The sequence below is a fragment of the Theobroma umbraticum genome, unplaced genomic scaffold (assembly GCF_002168275.2).
Source record: "Theobroma umbraticum cultivar Fairchild unplaced genomic scaffold, ASM216827v3 scaffold_204.0, whole genome shotgun sequence".
Taxonomy (NCBI): domain Eukaryota; kingdom Viridiplantae; phylum Streptophyta; class Magnoliopsida; order Malvales; family Malvaceae; genus Theobroma; species Theobroma umbraticum.
In genome coordinates, this window is record NW_018397267.1 from 2781640 (window position 1) to 2799668 (window position 18029).

The 18029-nt window shown below is 36.3% G+C and overlaps 3 protein-coding genes across 4 annotated transcripts; all 3 read right to left on the reverse strand.

Moving 5' to 3' along the window:
• Nucleotides 1–56: 56 nt before the first annotated feature.
• MEE18 (maternal effect embryo arrest 18) lies at nucleotides 57–6258 on the reverse strand. The gene is made up of 13 exons (XM_021438680.2): nucleotides 6045–6258; nucleotides 5797–5913; nucleotides 5355–5487; nucleotides 4960–5056; nucleotides 4654–4697; nucleotides 4028–4184; nucleotides 3680–3751; nucleotides 2729–2812; nucleotides 2427–2528; nucleotides 1732–1779; nucleotides 1447–1572; nucleotides 1079–1171; nucleotides 57–603 (listed from the first exon to the last, which is right to left on the reverse strand). The coding sequence occupies exons 1-13, from the start codon at nucleotides 6229–6231 to the stop codon at nucleotides 493–495; spliced, it is 1371 nt and encodes a 456-aa protein (XP_021294355.2). The 5' UTR covers nucleotides 6232–6258; the 3' UTR covers nucleotides 57–492.
• A 359-nt stretch (nucleotides 6259–6617) lies between these two features.
• Nucleotides 6618–9853, reverse strand: LOC110424237 (uncharacterized). 2 transcript variants are annotated; one of them, XM_021438777.1, is made up of 5 exons: nucleotides 9721–9853; nucleotides 8505–8687; nucleotides 7587–8010; nucleotides 7183–7334; nucleotides 6618–7026 (listed from the first exon to the last, which is right to left on the reverse strand). In XM_021438777.1, exons 2-5 carry the CDS (start codon nucleotides 8595–8597, stop codon nucleotides 6856–6858), a joined length of 840 nt encoding a protein of 279 aa, XP_021294452.1. In that variant the 5' UTR covers nucleotides 8598–8687; nucleotides 9721–9853; the 3' UTR covers nucleotides 6618–6855. The 2 variants fall into 2 exon arrangements, with proteins under 2 accessions (XP_021294452.1, XP_021294453.1); XM_021438778.2 differs by having other exon boundaries at nucleotides 8505–8603; nucleotides 9721–9847.
• A 1350-nt stretch (nucleotides 9854–11203) lies between these two features.
• On the reverse strand, nucleotides 11204–14588 carry LOC110424266 (ARM repeat superfamily protein). The gene is made up of 2 exons (XM_021438811.2): nucleotides 13916–14588; nucleotides 11204–12170 (listed from the first exon to the last, which is right to left on the reverse strand). Exons 1-2 carry the CDS (start codon nucleotides 14386–14388, stop codon nucleotides 11324–11326), a joined length of 1320 nt encoding a protein of 439 aa, XP_021294486.1. The 5' UTR covers nucleotides 14389–14588; the 3' UTR covers nucleotides 11204–11323.
• Between the last annotated feature and the right edge of the window lie 3441 nt (nucleotides 14589–18029).

The window sequence follows — 18029 nt, forward strand, 5'->3', positions numbered from 1 at the left end:
GGGTTAATGTCGACTCCAAGAACAGGGTGACAGTTAGGATTTGAGCAGTTGCATAGTTGAAGTAAGGAAAAAGGACTGAAAATTTCAAAGCAGGGATTACAAAAGAAATGGAATACATGCAAATGAGTTTGAACATAGTTTGGTCTTGGGACCCAACGAATGTGGAAATGTCAATTTTGTACGGTTCATATGGCATCACATGTTTTCCTCTGATGAGCATAATGCCGTGAACAATTCAACTGACTTAGGCCTACCATTTATATCACAACATATGCCACAAATCTAGAATTAGTTATTGCATTTTAGTAGACGCCGTTAATGGAAGATTTCTACTTCTCTCAGTAAGAAGGGAAGTTGCAGCACATTTAGAAAGAGGCTGCTGATGTTTATTTCCCATTCGACGTACCTCATAAAAAAATCTGATTGAAGGATTTGGTAGCCACACAAATATATTCTGCTCTTCCAGAAACCAACTAGAGGGTTCATGTTTAGTTAATTCTTTGTCCTCATGTATCCGCTCACCACATTGCCAAGAGCATTTATCAATGACTCCGGATCAAAAATTACACCCACTTTTGGGTCACGTATGGAGTCTACAATGACCTGCAGAGAACCACATTAATGCAATTTGTTATCATATCATATGGAGTATGAAGTTTATCGCTTCTAAAACAAGATTGCTTGTGAGAGACCAGAAAGGACAGCATTCCACCCCAGCCAACCTGCCTCTTACAAATGAGTCCATTTTGGAGGCAAAAACAAGGCTCCTAATCAAGTTGCCAAATAGCTCCCTGATGGAAAGGAGGAGAACGGACAGAGGCACCAGACAGCGGACTAGCTTCCACAGGGAACTCAAGGAAATAGCAGCAACTTTGCTAGTTCTAGGACTGGTCCTCTTCCGAATAAACTCACATACTAGAACTTAAACATTTCACACAATAATAAGAAAGAACCAATTTCTAAGATCTAGTTTTGAAATGCTATCCAACTCTATAAGTGATCGTATGAGTAAGTTCACCTTAGCAGCAGCAAGAAATTGGTTAAATAATATTCAAGTTGTGGTTATAAGCAGACATACCACATCAAAGATTCCTTGGGAAGACAAGCTTTGGGCATCTATGGGAATTTCACCATCTTTGGGCACCAAAAGAGTATTGATGTACTGATTTGGCTGCACAGAGACATTAACTGCAATAAGTAAGAATATGCGTTCTTCTGTTCTTCTCCACCTACTTCTGCAATTTTATCTTAATTAAGAGTTTTCAGTGTCATGATAGATGCATTAAAAAGCCTCAATGAGAATTTGACAACATTTATATATTTGTAGTAATAACAATCAATTGAAGAAGTCATCATAACCTATGCAGAGTGTGCTAGTTATCAACAGTAACTCAATCACTTGTACCAAAAAAGGAAAAAAAGCTGCAACCCAATCTATTCACTCACAAGTTTTTTTAAACAATAATGAGAATCTCCATATGTTCGATTCAAAGCATCTGTAATGGCAGTTACGAAGGAAGATGCAGAGAAGCCAGTTGTCTCGCGATCATGAGTACCATTCAACAAAAGTACCTAATAGCAGAAGGAGCCAAATCAGTTCAACATATATCTCCCAGTGCAAAAAAGCAATAAAAAGCTTTAACTACATAGCAGAACACTATAATATATTAAATATTTCTCTTGGTAGGTGTCTGGCATCTATAAATCTTCAACAGTTCAATAGGTTGATACCTTAGGACAGGACCTAGAAGAAATGATCTCCCCAATGCCAAGTAAGACCTACAGATAAGATAAAAAGAATGACAAACCATATATTAACAATCCAAAAAATGAAAAAACATTGACGTAGATCAGAAATTTGTCTAAAGAAAAAAGAACTACTGAATTTTTGCTAATAAAACAGATAAAAGACAAAGTTCAACTGAATATACTTCAATTTTCTATCCTATAAGAAAAATTTCAGCCAACAAGGCACCTGATGTCCCATCCAGAAGGTGCTTATATCCTTATTCAACATGCCAATCAAATTCAGAAAGGAAAAGACAGTTATTGTATCAATATTCCCCCATGAAAATGTAATAAGAATAGTGCTACAGTGCCACAAATCCCACTTGAATCATTCCCCTAATTACAAGAGCATCATTCACTAGGCGTTGGGGTAATAACAATGCCATTGTCTGATCAAAAACAAAAGGCACTAATATAATGATGAGTATCTTTAGTAGCAACTGCATTACCATTGTGCGGCCACTTCATTCAATCACATATATGTTGTATGTGCTCACATGTGCACATTCAAGCACTTATGACCATCTGTGAAAGTTACATGTGGATGTGTATGTCTTTGCATTATTAAAGTGTAATGCATACTTGTTACATATTAAACGATTGAAGAATGCAGTATGACAAATAATCAAGAATGTTACCAATGATGGGCAGAGGGAAGTGAATAGAGAGCCCATAGCATAAACAATGCAGTCCACATTCGACAACTGCTCCAGAACAGCTGGGTTTACTGTGGGAAAGACCTGGTCAAGTAGAATTTGCAGAGTTATATTTAAGTTTCAGATGTTAGAATTTGCATGACTAACAGTAGATATTACAATCTATTAAATATAAAAATTAAAAAGAAAAATAGTAGTAGAGACATGAGAAGGACATCAATAAAAAAAAAACACCTGTTATTCCATGTATCAAACAAGCACAAATAAAAGGATCTATAATTTACCTCATGTAGTGAATTCATACCCTCACTTGACATGTAGAATACCCTTTTTATTCTCGAGGGAAGAGCTGGAACTGACGATCTTCCCTATACATAAGAATGTAGCAAGTAATAAATGTAACACTTCTGTAACATAACGGTGAACATAACTGAGACAGAAGCTCAGTATTGAATTTTTGCATTTAAGTTTTTTGGAATGGAATATTCATTTCAGTTTAAAAGTGATGAGTAAGTGGTGAATTGAGTGGGTGAACTTATTAATAGCTTAGAAGTGTCAAAATTTGACATCAGTAGCTGAAATTTTCCTCATTCAAAAACAATTAAAGGTCATCCAAGGAATATTGGTTACTTATATTGGATTTTAAAAGTCTAAAATCAAAGTCTACTGATTAGCGTGAATTTCTAACTCAAATCCCATGATATCCCATTAATAGATTTTAAGGAACACCAAAAGATGGGGGGAGCAATTCCAAAACAAAGTTAGAACAAAAGAGAATGGAAACATAACCTAATATTATTGCACATGCAGAACAGACAAGATTTCTGGTTTTATTTCTCATGCCAGATACAAAAACTGTGTCAAGAGCCAAAACTCCCATATTTTCTCCATCCCCACCCCATCCCACAGTCCAAAGCACACACAGTGAAACCATGCTCTAGCCTCTAGGTCTTGAGGTTTTCACAATTTACAGTCTAGCATCTTCAAGATACAAAAACTAAAAGAATACGAAAATCAAGGCATTGCTCTGATTGTCAATCTGATTGATAATATCTCATTTCAGAAAGTTAAATTGGAATGCAACTTTTGCAGCCAGACCAACACAATAATGGGCACCATGCAACTGACGAAATACAGACTCTAAACCACCACTATCAGTTCATAGACACCTTTATTACCACCATTGCAATCGTCATCACTACCCTAGCTTTGCATCATGAATTAAACTAGCAAACCTTATCTACAGGTCCCATGGATCCATTGGTTGGATGAGAAATTTCATTCTGGCCTCGAATGATTGTCCCATCCTGCACATGAATTTGCACGAGTCATGAAAAGGAAATTATCAAGTGAAACTATTTTGGTTTTAATACTTCAAATAGACAAATACTCTTTAACATGTCATCCCAAACAAGGCCTGCATTCTTATGGCATTCAATCATGCAGACCCATACCAAACCAAATCGGCCAATAAAACTAGAATAAATCAGACAAGATCACATCCAGTTGATGAACTACCAACAATGGATCAAATAGGATATATCATATACACATGAATAATTTGCCAGATATGTCATATATACCCATAATTCACATCCTAATGTAAGCCTGTCATTGGTTGAAATGACTGGGAGGACCAAACTTTCTGCAGCAATATCTGAAACACGTGAAAACAGAAAAATTGCAGCATCTAAAGACTGAAAAAATACACGTGCTCCTGCAAAGAAAAAATTCCCAATGCTGCAATCATAAAAGAAGAAAAAAAAAAGTCACTAAGGTTGTGGTAGTGTCTGGTAAAATACTATTTACATATTCGTGAGAACTAGTAATTTTGAGATAATTCGCATTAGCATGCCGTAAGAAACAATAAAACAGGAAAAATAAATGAGCTAGTTTCTAGTGGAACAATAGGCAAATAAAGAGCCAAATATAAAGTAGTACTTCACTGCACGATAAACCAAAACATGAAATGATGCACATTATAGAAACAACTTTCTATACCAGTTACTATGTCCTCATCAGGTATAACAAAAATAAACACTTCATGGTGCATGAACCAAGTACTTAAGGCAGCAAAAAGAACAGTGATTTTGAGTCTGACAAATAAATTTACAAACATAGTCATGGAAATTCCAAAAGCAGCAATAAGCCATTCAATAAACTGAAACAGAAATCTTGGTAAGGGATAAATACGACAAAGACAAAGTACCTGCCATTACTGAAACAAAATGATTCATTAGGCCTTCTCAGAATCTGTATTCAAGGAAAGTATACGTTAATTTCATTCCAGTTATCTTTTCAACCAAAGAGTAGTGACATATTTGATAAGAAGCACAATACAGAACAATAATAGGTGATTAACAATAAAATACTATTTTGATAGGAATGATGCCACTTATATGTAGTCAAAAGACAGCAAACTATAGCATGTCTGTTCAATAAAAAGAAAAAAAAATAGACAAAATGCAACAAAATTTAATACCGACAATGAAACATTAGTACTAGATGACCTCACCTCATTTTGGAAATAAGCCAGAAAAGCTCGAATTGTTTCCCTGTATGGTTTTGATACACCTTCCCATAGTGAATGTTCTCCTTCCACAATTTTGTACCTGTCAAATTCTCAACTCAGCACACTATTAGTCAATATTCCCACCATATTTACACCTAGAAAGTAAATAAAAGAAATTCAAAATTACAAACAACCAAAACAATTTTTACATCACATATGCAAAATTATCAATAAAACAGAGTGCTATATTGGAAACAGCATAAACGCAAAAGACAAACACCAATTAATTTATCAATTTTTTTCTGAAAAAGATATAAGAAACACATCTAAACAACCTAATTAAGAATGCTATAACACATTAAAATCATGGAGGCAAAATTATCACAGAAAAACACTACCATTCCGACTTGGCTTGCTGTGGATTGATAGACAAACGATGACCAAGCAATCTTCGGACAGCCAGAGCCTCAGAAGTGCTTTGGTCAGCCAATCTCAAACATCTTGACCTTATGTCCCCAACAGCAGGACCACCTAGACAAATACTCAAGATGAACATGTTGAATTTCACACAAAAATGTATTTTAGCACCAAAGAAGTAGTAGTATCCATAAAACAAACTCAGCAACATTATTTAGCCTCATGCAAACAAACATTATAAACAACAAAGCATGTAATGTTAAGCGAACACGATCTACCAATAATAAGTCCAGTTGATTAAACAATTCCTTTCGACTCCAGGATAAGTTCTTAATTGTTTTCTGATAATTGATCAGGACTTTGAATTGAATAATTGATAAACGAATACTATAAGATTTTGTATTAGAAATGGATGAAAGATACCGAGCACGCGAACAATCTCGGCTGTACTTCCTCCATCATCAGAAACTGGAAGAACATGAGCGACACGAACTGTTAACTTCTTAAGCTCTTCTACAACGCCATTGAATGCCGTGCCACCTAAGATCACCATAACAAAAAAAGTTTACTCTATAAACAGAAATTTGGTTACGTTTTAGCTTTCTTTCTTAATTGAAATAGTTATCAAACCCACAAAACATAAAAGAAAAAAGAAAGGGGGAGAAGAGTACCAGACAAGACGAGTAAGGAAGGCTGGGAAGGTCCAGGGTTAGAGGAGTAATGGCAATGGGCAGCCATGGATTTAGAGGGAAAATGAAGAGGTAATCTTGGGATTTGGAGAAGAAAAAGAGGAGGAGGAGGAGGAGGAGGAATAGGAGGGGCTTTACAGAAAAAGGATCCCAAGCAACTATCCGCCATATTCCCGCTATTTCCAACATTTTCCCATTTCTGAGAGTAACGCCTTTTAAATTTTAATTGTTTTTTGTTTTATTTTTTGTGAACGAAAAAGGCCCCTGGACAATTTTGTTGGCCGTCCATATTAGTTCGGTGGATCCCATGGTTAGACATGGACGGTGACGATGCAATGAGCCATTGGACACTGCTTAATGGCTGTTTGTTATTAAACCCATACATCTACCATTTACCCTGTTAAATTAAACCCATTGGAAAATGCAGCTTAAAGGGCCTATGCTGTAACTGTAACAGAGCATACAAATGGAATGTTAAGATGATCCCACAGACTCCAAAGCCTGATTTCCCAAAGGATTTTTACCAATTTTAGGCAATACGATAAATAGTTAGCATCCGTAAACAAGGCAAGCAAAACCACAATATGCATTGGAAGCTTAAAGCCTACCGCAATTTGCAGAAAACAATTAAATTTCCAGTTTCCACCACTCCACGTGGTTGGATTTCCTCGAGTGCTTAAATCTCTCCATCTCTATACATTTTATCCGGTGGGAAAATTCCAGACTCATTAATTAGGAATGTTTGTCTGCATTCTATTATTTTATCTGCATAAACAAACCAAGTTAACTTGGTCTAAACAAGCTCCCAATCCGATTCAGAAAATTCCATGTCTTGTGATTTAGCTTTGTCCGTTTGACTGGATCGTCCAGCATTCTTTCCTTTCTCCTTACTCGATCCGGCATGCTGTTCACGATCCTGCTTTCTTAACCTTAACTTAGAAGAAAAAGACTCCCGAAATTTTTTCTGTTCCAGAGAAGAACAAATAAATATCAGATTCAACTAACAAAGGAGGGAAAAGCTTGTCTCAGGTGAAGGTGTTCACATGAAGCTAAACATCCATGAGGAAACTATATTCATCCAGGGGAAAAATATGTTGGCGGAGCGGAGAGAGTATCATACCTTGTATGACCTGCGTTTTCCTGCTTCATTAGACTGAGACTGAAGATCACCACTGTCCACTATAATGCAGCTTTCTTCAAGCTTTGCCTCATCAAGAGACAGTAGAGCAGCTTCTAGTTCCACTTCTGAAACAGATTGGTGGCTAGCCTCTTCTGCAACAAAATCATTTACTTTCAGTACAACAATAAAAAGTATTACTTTAACTAAAATATGGTGGTTTCTTCCTTTGATTTGAGAATTGGAAGCAACTGATTATGTAGATTTAATGTGGAAATGCTCCCCTGACTCCCTAAGAATGACTGGTTACGTAGTTTTTTGGGGTCTAGGGAAAATATATAGGAAGCAATAAAGAACATTAAACAAAATAATAGATAATGGATATATCATACAAATGGAAAACTTACCCGTTGTTTCTAATGAGGTGTCATCTAGAGTAGAATCAGTGTCCTGAAGTTCATTCTTGCAGGCTTGAGCCAAAATTACAGAATCAGATGGTATGGAGCCTGAATGAGCCAAGGCACTCTCATCCTTTGTACTTTGCTCCGAAGATAAACCAAAATGTACATCATCAACAGATCCAAAATGTACGTCATCAACAGATTGAACAGAAGATGAATGGATCAGTTCCTTCTGAGATTTATCTTCATCAATAGTTATGTTTGAATTTTCACAGGCTGTGACACCAGTATTTTGCACTAGAGACAAGTTACGCTCTTCCACAGATTTGGCTCGAGGTGAAAGGAGCACATCTTGCATGAATTCTGTGCAGAACTGTTTAACATTAGCACCAACTGTCTGCAAGTGGTTTTCAACACATCTAAATGTTTCCTGACCAATAATGCCATCAATTTTTAAATGAGATACAAGCAGCATTGGAAAAATTCAGTAAGACAGATAGTAAAAGCACCAAAATTGAACTTTACTAATGTAAGTAAAGCAGCAAAATTAAGCATGACATTAATATCTCATTTAAACTTGGAAGAAAGCAATCTGGGTATTACTTTTCTATTTGTTAAGAAAAGACAACCACTGCAGAAATATTGTTTCCATAAACAAGATAATCGAATTGTACTGAAAACAAAACAATGGCCCAAAATTCAGGCACCAACGCATAGAATTCAAAATAATAGAAACAATGAGAATGGAAATTTAAAGAAAAAAATAAAAGCCAGAAGATATCTTGTTCACTCATGAAAATGATTGTCTTTTGTATATAAATGAAAAACACAGCAAATGTTTCAAAGTCATAATAAATTGAATGCCACCACAAAAGTGTTGATATTTTAATTTTAAGAGGGTAAAAGGATGATGTTAATCAATACCTCGCACACCATGTCATCTACCTCCATGCACATAGCTTCAAACTTCTGATAGATGTTGCCAACCCAGGCTATGCCTTTGGATTTGCTATCCATATTGAACTGAAACAAGGATGCTTTTTACTTCACCTTTCAGATATAGAAGCAGGTTTAATCACTTCACCTCCCACTTGGATGTTAGATGAACTACGTAATTCAAGATTCACATTAGTGAAGTTCTATATCCATCCAAGTGCAAACAAAGAATGCTCTATCAACTAGTTAGAAGTTTATTACCCAGGCAAGATGCTACAACATCATATTTCTATGAATGCTCGTGATCATAGTTCAAATCTAGCACAGAGGACATATTTCAGCCAAAACAGGTTGAGATCACAAGACAAATTAAGATTCAGGGACCAACTCGTTAATAACATGTACACAAGTGTATACACTTGTGGTCTAGCAGATCAGCATCTAGAAATCTTTTGTTCGAGTCCCAACATCTAGAACTGAGTCAGGAAAGTGATAAAAGACTTTTGAAATTTTTGAAGTTGATATAAGAAAACAGAATTTAAGATAAAGGGTTAGGAATAATTACAAATTTGAATTTTAACTGAAAAACGTAGTCCCTTTTCACACGCACTAAATTCTTCATTCCGCTTTTAAGTTTCTTAAATGTGTAAAGGTCTATTCAACAGTCAAATACAGAAGAACGGCTTCAACACTTTAACAACTCAAGACTGAACCCAACCGATCAAAATTTTATAAAGTTGCAATGCAGACAGAATTTGTTAAAAATTTCAAGTACCAATCTCAAATTTGACCATCACGGCTTCCAAATTGAACCCCAAAAACAATGACAAAACAACAAACAGGAAGCTGCCATTGTTCAAGTCAGGGAGAAACAAATATTGTTCACAACCAAATCAAGAGGAAAAACAAAACAAACTTAAGGCAAAGAGAAAGAATTCGACAAACCAAAATAAAAAATACTCATATGATCAGCATGCAGAAACAGAAAACTTTTAACACAAGAGAAAAAAATGAAAAACACCCAGATGATCAAGAAGCAGAAGCATTTTTACTAAACTATTACAAGTCATTAACAGATAAAAATATAAATAACCCAAAATTTAGATGATCCATTCAACAAAAACTTAACAACAAGAACAAGAAAGAAAGCTTAACTAAATTGAGAAAGAAAAAATAGAAGTAGAAAACCTCTCAACAGACTTACAGCGCTTTCTAAGCGTCCCTTCAAAAACCAAAGAGAGGAAGATGCTTTGTTAAACCCTTGAGGCGTTGATCAGTCAGTACCACTCCAACTCCTAGTCGACAAGTAGAACAAGGAAATACGGCTAATATTTCTCAGAAAATAAAAAAAAATATGGCTAATAATATAATAATATTAGTAAATAATAATTAATGAATTGATTTAAAAAAGAGAGAGGAACTTTTGGACGGTCAAGGACAGAGAGGACCCGACGAAACACGGATACAATGTGAGAGAAATAGAAAAAAGGAAGGGCAGACATGGAAAAGTGGAAAGAGTACTTTTCTTAATGAGATTGGCCGCACCTGATCCTTCCTCTCAAACATGACAAAGATTTTACTGTGAGTTAGAAGTCTTGTTTGTTACTGGCGTGGTTCCGCGGAAAAAATCTTTGGTCAGGTACAGGTTCATGGGCTGGACTTTGAATCTCTTCTGTTTCTTTCCTTTTAATTTTAATTTTTATATATTTAAAAAAGAAAATAAATATACACATAGAAAACTTTTATTATTATTATTGAAAAAATTCAGTATATTTTAGATTAGATAAAAATTGTTCTTACTCATCTCTTTTTTCAAAAATTTGAATAAAAAAACTTTTTAAATTGAAAATTTCAAAATTAAGATTGCTAAACCCTATCCCTTTCTTGGGGCGAAAATGAAATGGATGATTGAACTCCTCTAAACATGGTATAAATTGGTAAGTTTAGAGATAAAGTAATATTTTTCAATTTTAATCATACATAAGAAAATTAGTAAACATAAAGAATTCTATTAAATTGAATGTAAACCAAATTGTAGCAATGGCTAAGCTGTCTATACCCAAAATTATTCAAGCAATTATTATTGACACATGGTGCTGTGATATGTTCCCCATGACAATGAATATGACACAAATATGAAGGAAATTTCCATTAATGTTCATTAGAACATATAAAGGATGTTTCTCCTCAGAATTCATAGACTTGAGACCAGATAAAAAGGTCTCCTGCTTGTAAAAATTTCCCTTCACCAAGAAGAGAATAGAACATATGAAAGAATCCTTTCTTAAAGTAATAGGGAAAAAGGTGTAATATAGATTTCTAGTTAAACCCAAAGATGGCATTGAGTATTAGGAAATGTAGTGGGCTCAAATTTGATCATTTGGGTACAAAGCTTGAAATGAACTGCTCCATTGCCTTCAATGCCCATAATTTTCCAGTCTGGGTTTTAGGCCTGGAAATGACCTATAATTAATTCCATTCAAGCAATAAAAATATATTTATTTAAGTTATTTAATGTGATTTATTTCGTATGCAAACATACCAATCAATGTCAGGAAAGGAGGAAAGGATTCACCATTTACCCAATTTCTGGATTTCTCTTTTAGATTTTTTAGACCTGTTGGTCAATCATGATATACAATTTTTGATATGGTACTGCACAAGAAATTCATTCTCTCACAAATCTATAGGGGGTAAACCTTCATTTTGTTTCCCATCATCTGCAATAATTACATGCCATTGCAAAAGAATTGCACCCCAATTTGAAACACAAAAAATGATGTAATCAGAAGTGTTACAGAAACATTTTAGTAGGGCAAGCTTTTAGAGCTTGTGCTGAGGACCAAGGACTTTAGCTGGGAAGCATCAGCAGCAGCGTTGGCTCTTCGGGTGATCATTTCCATATTCTTATGAAGACTTTGCTTCACCAGATTCTTCATCATTTTCTTTCCTTCCTGAGCCTCCCTCGGGTGCAGAGGTGAACCGATTGCAAACCTTCCTGTTTGTGGTCCAGAATGCGGCCCCATCTTTGCTTGCCTTTCATCTTTAAACCATTGTAACAATTTAATTGCTCTCTTTTGAGCTAATGGGCTCCCCAATAAGGACACTTCGAGAAGTACATGAACGATCCCCGCCTTGGACATTTTATCCCTTTGTTTGGAGCTTTGATGAGCTAAAATCATTAGAATGTAGGCTGATAATTCTTGGCATTTGGGTTTATCCTCCCATGTTAGAATATCAATCAAGCTCTCTGGTACCATGGAACTATCTTCCATAGCCGTTTTTCCCATCAAGGTCACCACCAAGTGACCTAGGGCTGCAAGGGCTTTTTCTGAAAGTTCTTTGAGCGACGATAGCTTCAAGAGAGCGGGCATTACTCCATTAGATACCAAGGGTCCAGCATTTTCTAACACAGCAGACAGGTTGTATAAAACACCTAAACAGTACTCTTTAGTTTCAAGGCTGGAGGCTGAATCAAGAATGCCAATGACAAATCGCAGGATCTCAGGTGTGGCTAGAGAGAAATGGGTATTTGATATAGAAGATAATGATAACAACAGTTCTGCAAATTCCTGCCTCGTTTGTTCGTCCACACTATCAATGTCCTTTGGTAACTTTGATAATATTCCAGCCTCTAGCATGAAAGCCTTGTTTCTGAAGCAAAGACAGAGACAGAGAAGGAAGAAAGCAAACAAAGTGATTAGACTTTTGACCTAACTTAAACGTTTGACAAAAGCAAAAAACAGCACAAAAGTTCAAGTCAACAATGACATCGAAACTTCAGTTGAAATAATAGAAGAAAGAACAATAATTTTACGGGGGTAGATGAGATGATAAACCAAAAGTGCTCCATTATTGCATAAAATAGGACTCCCCTAATAGAAACAATGTGGGCGTAGAACTAACCAGCCAATAAAATAAACAGCCAATACTACAGAGAAGGCAATGAGATTCTGAGATTGAGATCAGGGTAGGAAGGTAAAGGTCAATAACTGATTTATTATTCTTAATTGTCCCAGAATAATATCATATGGAATCTGATAAACTACACTATATCTGGTAGTTTGCATTTTCTCTCACTTTTTTTTTTTTGGAGACAACAGTGTCTCTTGGCTAACATTATTATTGCCCCTCCAACTCCCACCACCATGGAACCTGGTGGACAGTCAGCGCACCTCCCGGCCTCTGGATTCGGGATCGTTCAAATCATGAATTGCTTAATTACGGTATTAATGCTTCCAACTCATGCTTCAGGTATGCATATTTCATTTAATATTTCGTTGTCATTTAGTGTTTAAAAGTTCCAGATGGCTAGAGTTATGCTCTAGTGCACATGACAGGTCTAGTTCATGGGAAGCTTTGACACCCTAGTACTCCAACCAAACAATATTTAAAGCCATTAAACGGTAAACAACTCAGAATCTATGGATTAATTGTTCTATTTTGATGAGTCCTGAGTAAGAATTTAACAGGAAACAAACCCCAAAAACTATTACCATAAGTGCAATAGCCTATGATTATTAAAATGTTACAGCCTGGACACCGGTGTCTTATTTAGGCTTAGAAATCAGAGTATTATATCGCCATTAATGTGGAGAGGAGGTTTCTGTGAAATATCAGCAAGGCTCAGCAGCTGAGAACCTGGGGACCCAAATTTCGGGTCCTCCGAATATGCCAACCTAAATCGGGCAACTGACCTACCACGTGAGGTAACCCCGTCCTTAAAAAGTCAAATATTTCTGGTGTCCCCTAAGAGGGCTCCACCCAAAATCAGTTTCTTTATTCCAATTGGGGATAGCTAATTCATTAACAAAAAAGTTTCCATTCATCTATCACTAACAAGATTACAAGTAGGTAAGCCAAAGAGAAAAAAAAACCAAACCACTAATATTAGATTTTCAAGTGGGCTTTAGAACGGTCAACAATCAACAGTGTAGAAATGTGAAATACATTGAAGTTTGTACTATAATTGATCATGAACTGGATCAACCATATGGGTTTTTCCTCTATCCTGATGAAATGTTTGTGACCTATGCATATTGAGATGGTGCCAAAAACAAAGCTCCATTATTTTCAGACATGGTTGAAAAAAAGTCGAATTCTAGCAGCCTTATGAACATCTTTCTTTTCTCATTGCATCTTCTTTTTATGAATAAAGAAAAAGCTACAGCTTCCAGGACCAGGAGTCCTTCCCCCTATGTCCAGTCCCATGCCTCTAATTACATTTCTACTATAAGATTTATCTAGGTAGCTCTTCATTACCTTGGAAACTCAATCATTTATGGTTATGTTAGAATATCCAATAATAAAAATTGTACATCTACCAACTAAATTAAGAACTTGAAACAAAGAAAAAGAAATTAAACTTAAATAGTGAAAAATATTAAAAAGAAACTTACGTAAAATTTCCATTAGCAAGCTCGATCAAGGCCTTCATGGCGGCTCGACGGCGGCCAACCACCTCAGTAGCCATCATGGACACAAGCATATGTGTAACTCCGAGCTCCGCCATCAGCTTCCTTGCCTTAACGTCTTCTTTAGCGAGTTTCTCAATCGCCTTAGCAGCCATCTCTTTCTCTTCCCAGCTCCCAAAGTGAAGCCCCTTCACAGATTTTTGCAACACCACAGAATCACCTTCCAGCTCGCTTTCTTTCTCCATACGCTCTTCCTCTTTATCAGTACTGTTTTTTATTGTCAACTTGTTTAAATGATCAGATGATGAACCGTATCGTTTCCTTGCTGCTTTGGATTGCAAGAACCTCCGAATTCTAGTAAAGAACTTAAGCTTTCTATAAGAAAGTAACCAAATAGAGGAAGAAGCAGAAGACGAAGAAGTAGTAGAAGACATGTTTTGAGTTTGAAAGGGAGACATGGTGAGAAGGGGAATTGAAAGAACTGTTTTAGGGGCTTATCTGTTTATAATAATAATACTAAACTTAAGTCTAAGACTTGGACTTTTTTCTAGAGATTAAAAAGAGGGAAGAAAAGAGAATAAATAAGGATCAGTAAGGGACAACAGAGAAGGCTCTCTATCAGAAAAGGCAGGGAGGGGGAGCATTAATCACATGCAAAGGAAACACTGTTGTCTCTTTAACCCTCCCAGGCTCTGACAGATAATTAAGACAACAAGATTTCTCTGCTTAATTCGGGTTTTTATGTTTGCTTCCCATATTGCCCCGTTGGTTAACAGTTTCATTTGCTGAAATGGGAAGAAATTCATGGGACAACTAGCGGGTTAACAGTCTAATTGAGGCTACGGATTTGTCCCTATCTGGTACACTCTACGAAGGTTCTTTCACGTATCAAAACCATAAGTCATGGAATTTTGGGCAAGATTAATTTCCTACTTTAAAGTTTAAGAAACTTAATCTGGGGTCTGAAGGCGAGGCACTGTTCAATGGCATGTGGGATTCAGGGAGCAAAGAGCCTTGATGCTCCCAACAATAACAGCAAGTTCATATATTTTATATAGACGTGGCCTTCATGCTAAGCAAACAGGGCTGCAAATAAAAACTTTTAAATCTAAACTAATAAAAGAAAATTCATCAGAATACCTAATCTGTATCAATGAATTTCATATTTTCACATGTATAATGGAATTTCTCTATGCATCTAAGCTTTTGATCCGACACAAAATTAAAAACTTCTAATTTTCTTAATCATATATGTCTTCTTTTGTGTGTGTATAGTGGGGATTTAGTTTTAGTTAATTACTTTCAGGTGTGGCTTGCCAGTTTCACCATCCCATTTGTGCTGAGTGGTTCGCTACAATGGTAACAACATGGTGTGACTTCACGGTATAAATGGCTGAAGAATTCTGATGAGCTTTCAAAGGCTATTTTAATTCTAATTGTTGTGCTTTTTTCTAAATAATTGTCCTCAATCCCAACCCAAGACGTTAAATGGAGAAGCTACAAAGCAAAGTCAAAACACAATAATGGAAGTGTACCGAAAAAGAACATAATTAATAGAAACGTACAGAAAAAAAGAAGAAGAAGAAGAAGAAAACAATATATAATAGAAGAGATATAAAACTTCATTTACCTTCAATGATCACCTCGGTGAACAATATCGAACACTGTGAGACTTTCCTATGTTTCCTTGTGAAAATTACAGTGTTCTTGATTGGTAAGAGCAGTGTGTGGCTACTATAAAGTAAGGGTACGTCAAATTTTGGTCTGATAAGCTTCTAGACAGATAATACCCTTAAAAGATATACTTGTGCCCACATCCTCTTATCAATATTTCCATCTACTTAGCTACATCTTAACGGTTTTTATGATGACCAACAATATAATTAAAGAGGGATTTAAGAATTTAATCCTGGCATGCTTTTCCATATAGAGAATAACGATAATCCTGTTATTAGTAAAATACTTGTATTACTTACTGACAACTTAAAAATTTCTAGGCTTATGCCTTGCAATTTGGTCAAAGAATGTGCCAGGGGCACAAAGAATTCTTAGTGTACCACTTAGGCTAATCACCAATATTCACTTAGGCTAATCACCAATATTGACCTATCTTTGCCTCCCTCGCTTGCTGCTTCACCACCCACCCTCTCTCTCTCTCTGTCTCTCTCTATCTCTGAAAACTTTGGTGAAAATTGGTCGAATGACGTAATGGCTTCGTCCGACGGCGCAGAAATTATTCCATGTCAGAATTCCACTATGGATTTTTTTTTTTCTATCTCATCTCTTGTCAACCATGGGCAGCCAGGGATTTTTCCCACATGCCAAACGGGTAACCCCAATGAATCCTATGGCTTTTGCACTGACAAATCAGTAGTATCAGATTTGAACTCAAAAACGTGCGGCCTGGGTGCTTTTATGAGCTGTACCACAATCCATCCTCATTGCCCTCATCAACTCTTTTTACACATGGGATTGTAATTGTTGTAGCTTTCGATAACATTATCTTCTTTTAGCCTCTCGAGATGCCATGTGTTGAGAATGGTTACGTGAAAAAATGTTCCTTGTCTTCCGTAATCTTACCGTTTTTATTAAGTGGCCTGCTGGTTTCAAGCAATTCTTTTATAGGGAAATTAACCCAATGATCTTTGTCCCTAGACTAGAAGACTTGATATGAAAAGCTTAAAACCTTTTTTCATCATGAACTTAAAAAGGTATTAGCTTGATCATAGAAAAGAACAGGGACAAATTTAACTTATTACATGTGTCCCCAAAGAATCATTCTAAGGCTTTACGTCCAAACTATATTTGCTAAAACTTGTCAGTGCCCTTTACCTACCAAGAACTAAACTTCGATTCTATTACAAGAAATATAAAATAAATCACTTTATAGAAGCTGAAGAAGAAAGGTGTGGATTTCCATGTCGTGCCACATGGCGCACCTGCAAAACGAGCTAAGTCTATAATGGAGTAATAAAAATGGGCGTTCCACTGATGTATTAAACAGAAACGTTAAGAGTTAATGTCCACAACCAACAGAGGCACTATAGCAGAGGATAGAGAAACTTGTTGGATGATTATATCATCCACAATAACCTTGAATTAGTATAGATTATGATGATTTTGAGTCCTCGTTGACACAAACGAAAAAAGTGCAAAAGCCACTACCCATAGCTTAGACCTTTCTTGCAAGACTTTAAGGCGGCAGACACTTGGAGACTTCAAAAGTTCCAGTCTTCTTTCAACGACTGTTGCTTTTTCTGTTTTCAAGTGAAGATTCTCATGAAGGTTCGCAGAATAAATTCTCACTGTTTTATTTGCGTTTATGGGAATTTCTTGGAAGATACATCCGAATTTAGATTAGTCTTTTGAAAGAGCAAAGGAAGATTTTATGGGTGGTGTAGCATTAGGCCGCCAGATTCTGCCTAATACTAGACAGGTTGGTAAGATTTGCTGCCCTGTTGCTTTGGGGTAATACATTTTTGTGTGTTGCAGACCTGACTCACTTCAGCTTAAGCCAACAGCGAGCAAAATTGTTGTTTCTCCTAACATCTTGTGGTGGGAAAGGGGAAAGGCTTCTCACTTTCCGAGACCAGAAAAAGAAACGGTTCTTGAGTTTTGAACTTAATGCCTGAATTTGATGTGACACTTCACCAATTTATTCTTCTAAACTGTAAATGTCTGGTACTATACTGGATCACCTTCCCACTTTTAATCACTTCAGAACGATTTTGATCTTGATGGTGAGCTTGTCCCAACTAAATTATTTCCCCACCTTTTTCTGCTGGCCACAAATTTACTGCCACTTCGAATAGGACATGAAATCGGATGAGTCCAAGAATTCACTGCACACTCACAGACTCAGAAACTGAATGCAACAAAGACAGAAGAGTGTGCAGCAGTCTTTTTCCAACATTAAAAATACAACACTTGCTTATCTACCCTGTGATCATGTCTCGATTGTTGAGTCTATGAACTCACTGCAGATTCACAAAAAGAGAGCGCGGAAAAACACATGTTGACAGTCTCACTCAATCAAGACAAAATTCAAAGCTTTGCTTGGGAATCAAGAGTTGTTTCTGAGGTTAGAAACTCATGTGTT

What these genes read in the sequence shown, in the direction of transcription:
- MEE18 (XM_021438680.2), bottom strand. Translation starts at nt 6,231, where the DNA reads ATGGCGGATAGTTGCTTGGGATCCTTTTTCTGTAAAGCCCCTCCTATT. An exon ending in CTTCCCTCTGCCCATCATTG is followed by an intron (nt 1,780 to 2,426) that starts GTAACATTCTTG and finishes TCTTATCTGTAG; the next exon opens with GTCTTACTTGGCATTGGGGA. An exon ending in CCCAAGGAATCTTTGATGTG is followed by an intron (nt 604 to 1,078) that starts GTATGTCTGCTT and finishes GGTTCTCTGCAG; the next exon opens with GTCATTGTAGACTCCATACG.
- LOC110424237 (XM_021438777.1), bottom strand. Translation starts at nt 8,597, where the DNA reads ATGGATAGCAAATCCAAAGGCATAGCCTGGGTTGGCAACATCTATCAG. An exon ending in CACCTCATTAGAAACAACGG is followed by an intron (nt 7,335 to 7,586) that starts GTAAGTTTTCCA and finishes ATTTTGTTGCAG; the next exon opens with AAGAGGCTAGCCACCAATCT. An exon ending in GAAAACGCAGGTCATACAAG is followed by an intron (nt 7,027 to 7,182) that starts GTATGATACTCT and finishes TCTCTGGAACAG; the next exon opens with AAAAAATTTCGGGAGTCTTT.
- LOC110424266 (XM_021438811.2), bottom strand. Translation starts at nt 14,388, where the DNA reads ATGTCTCCCTTTCAAACTCAAAACATGTCTTCTACTACTTCTTCGTCT. An exon ending in CTTGCTAATGGAAATTTTAC is followed by an intron (nt 12,171 to 13,915) that starts GTAAGTTTCTTT and finishes TCTTTGCTTCAG; the next exon opens with AAACAAGGCTTTCATGCTAG.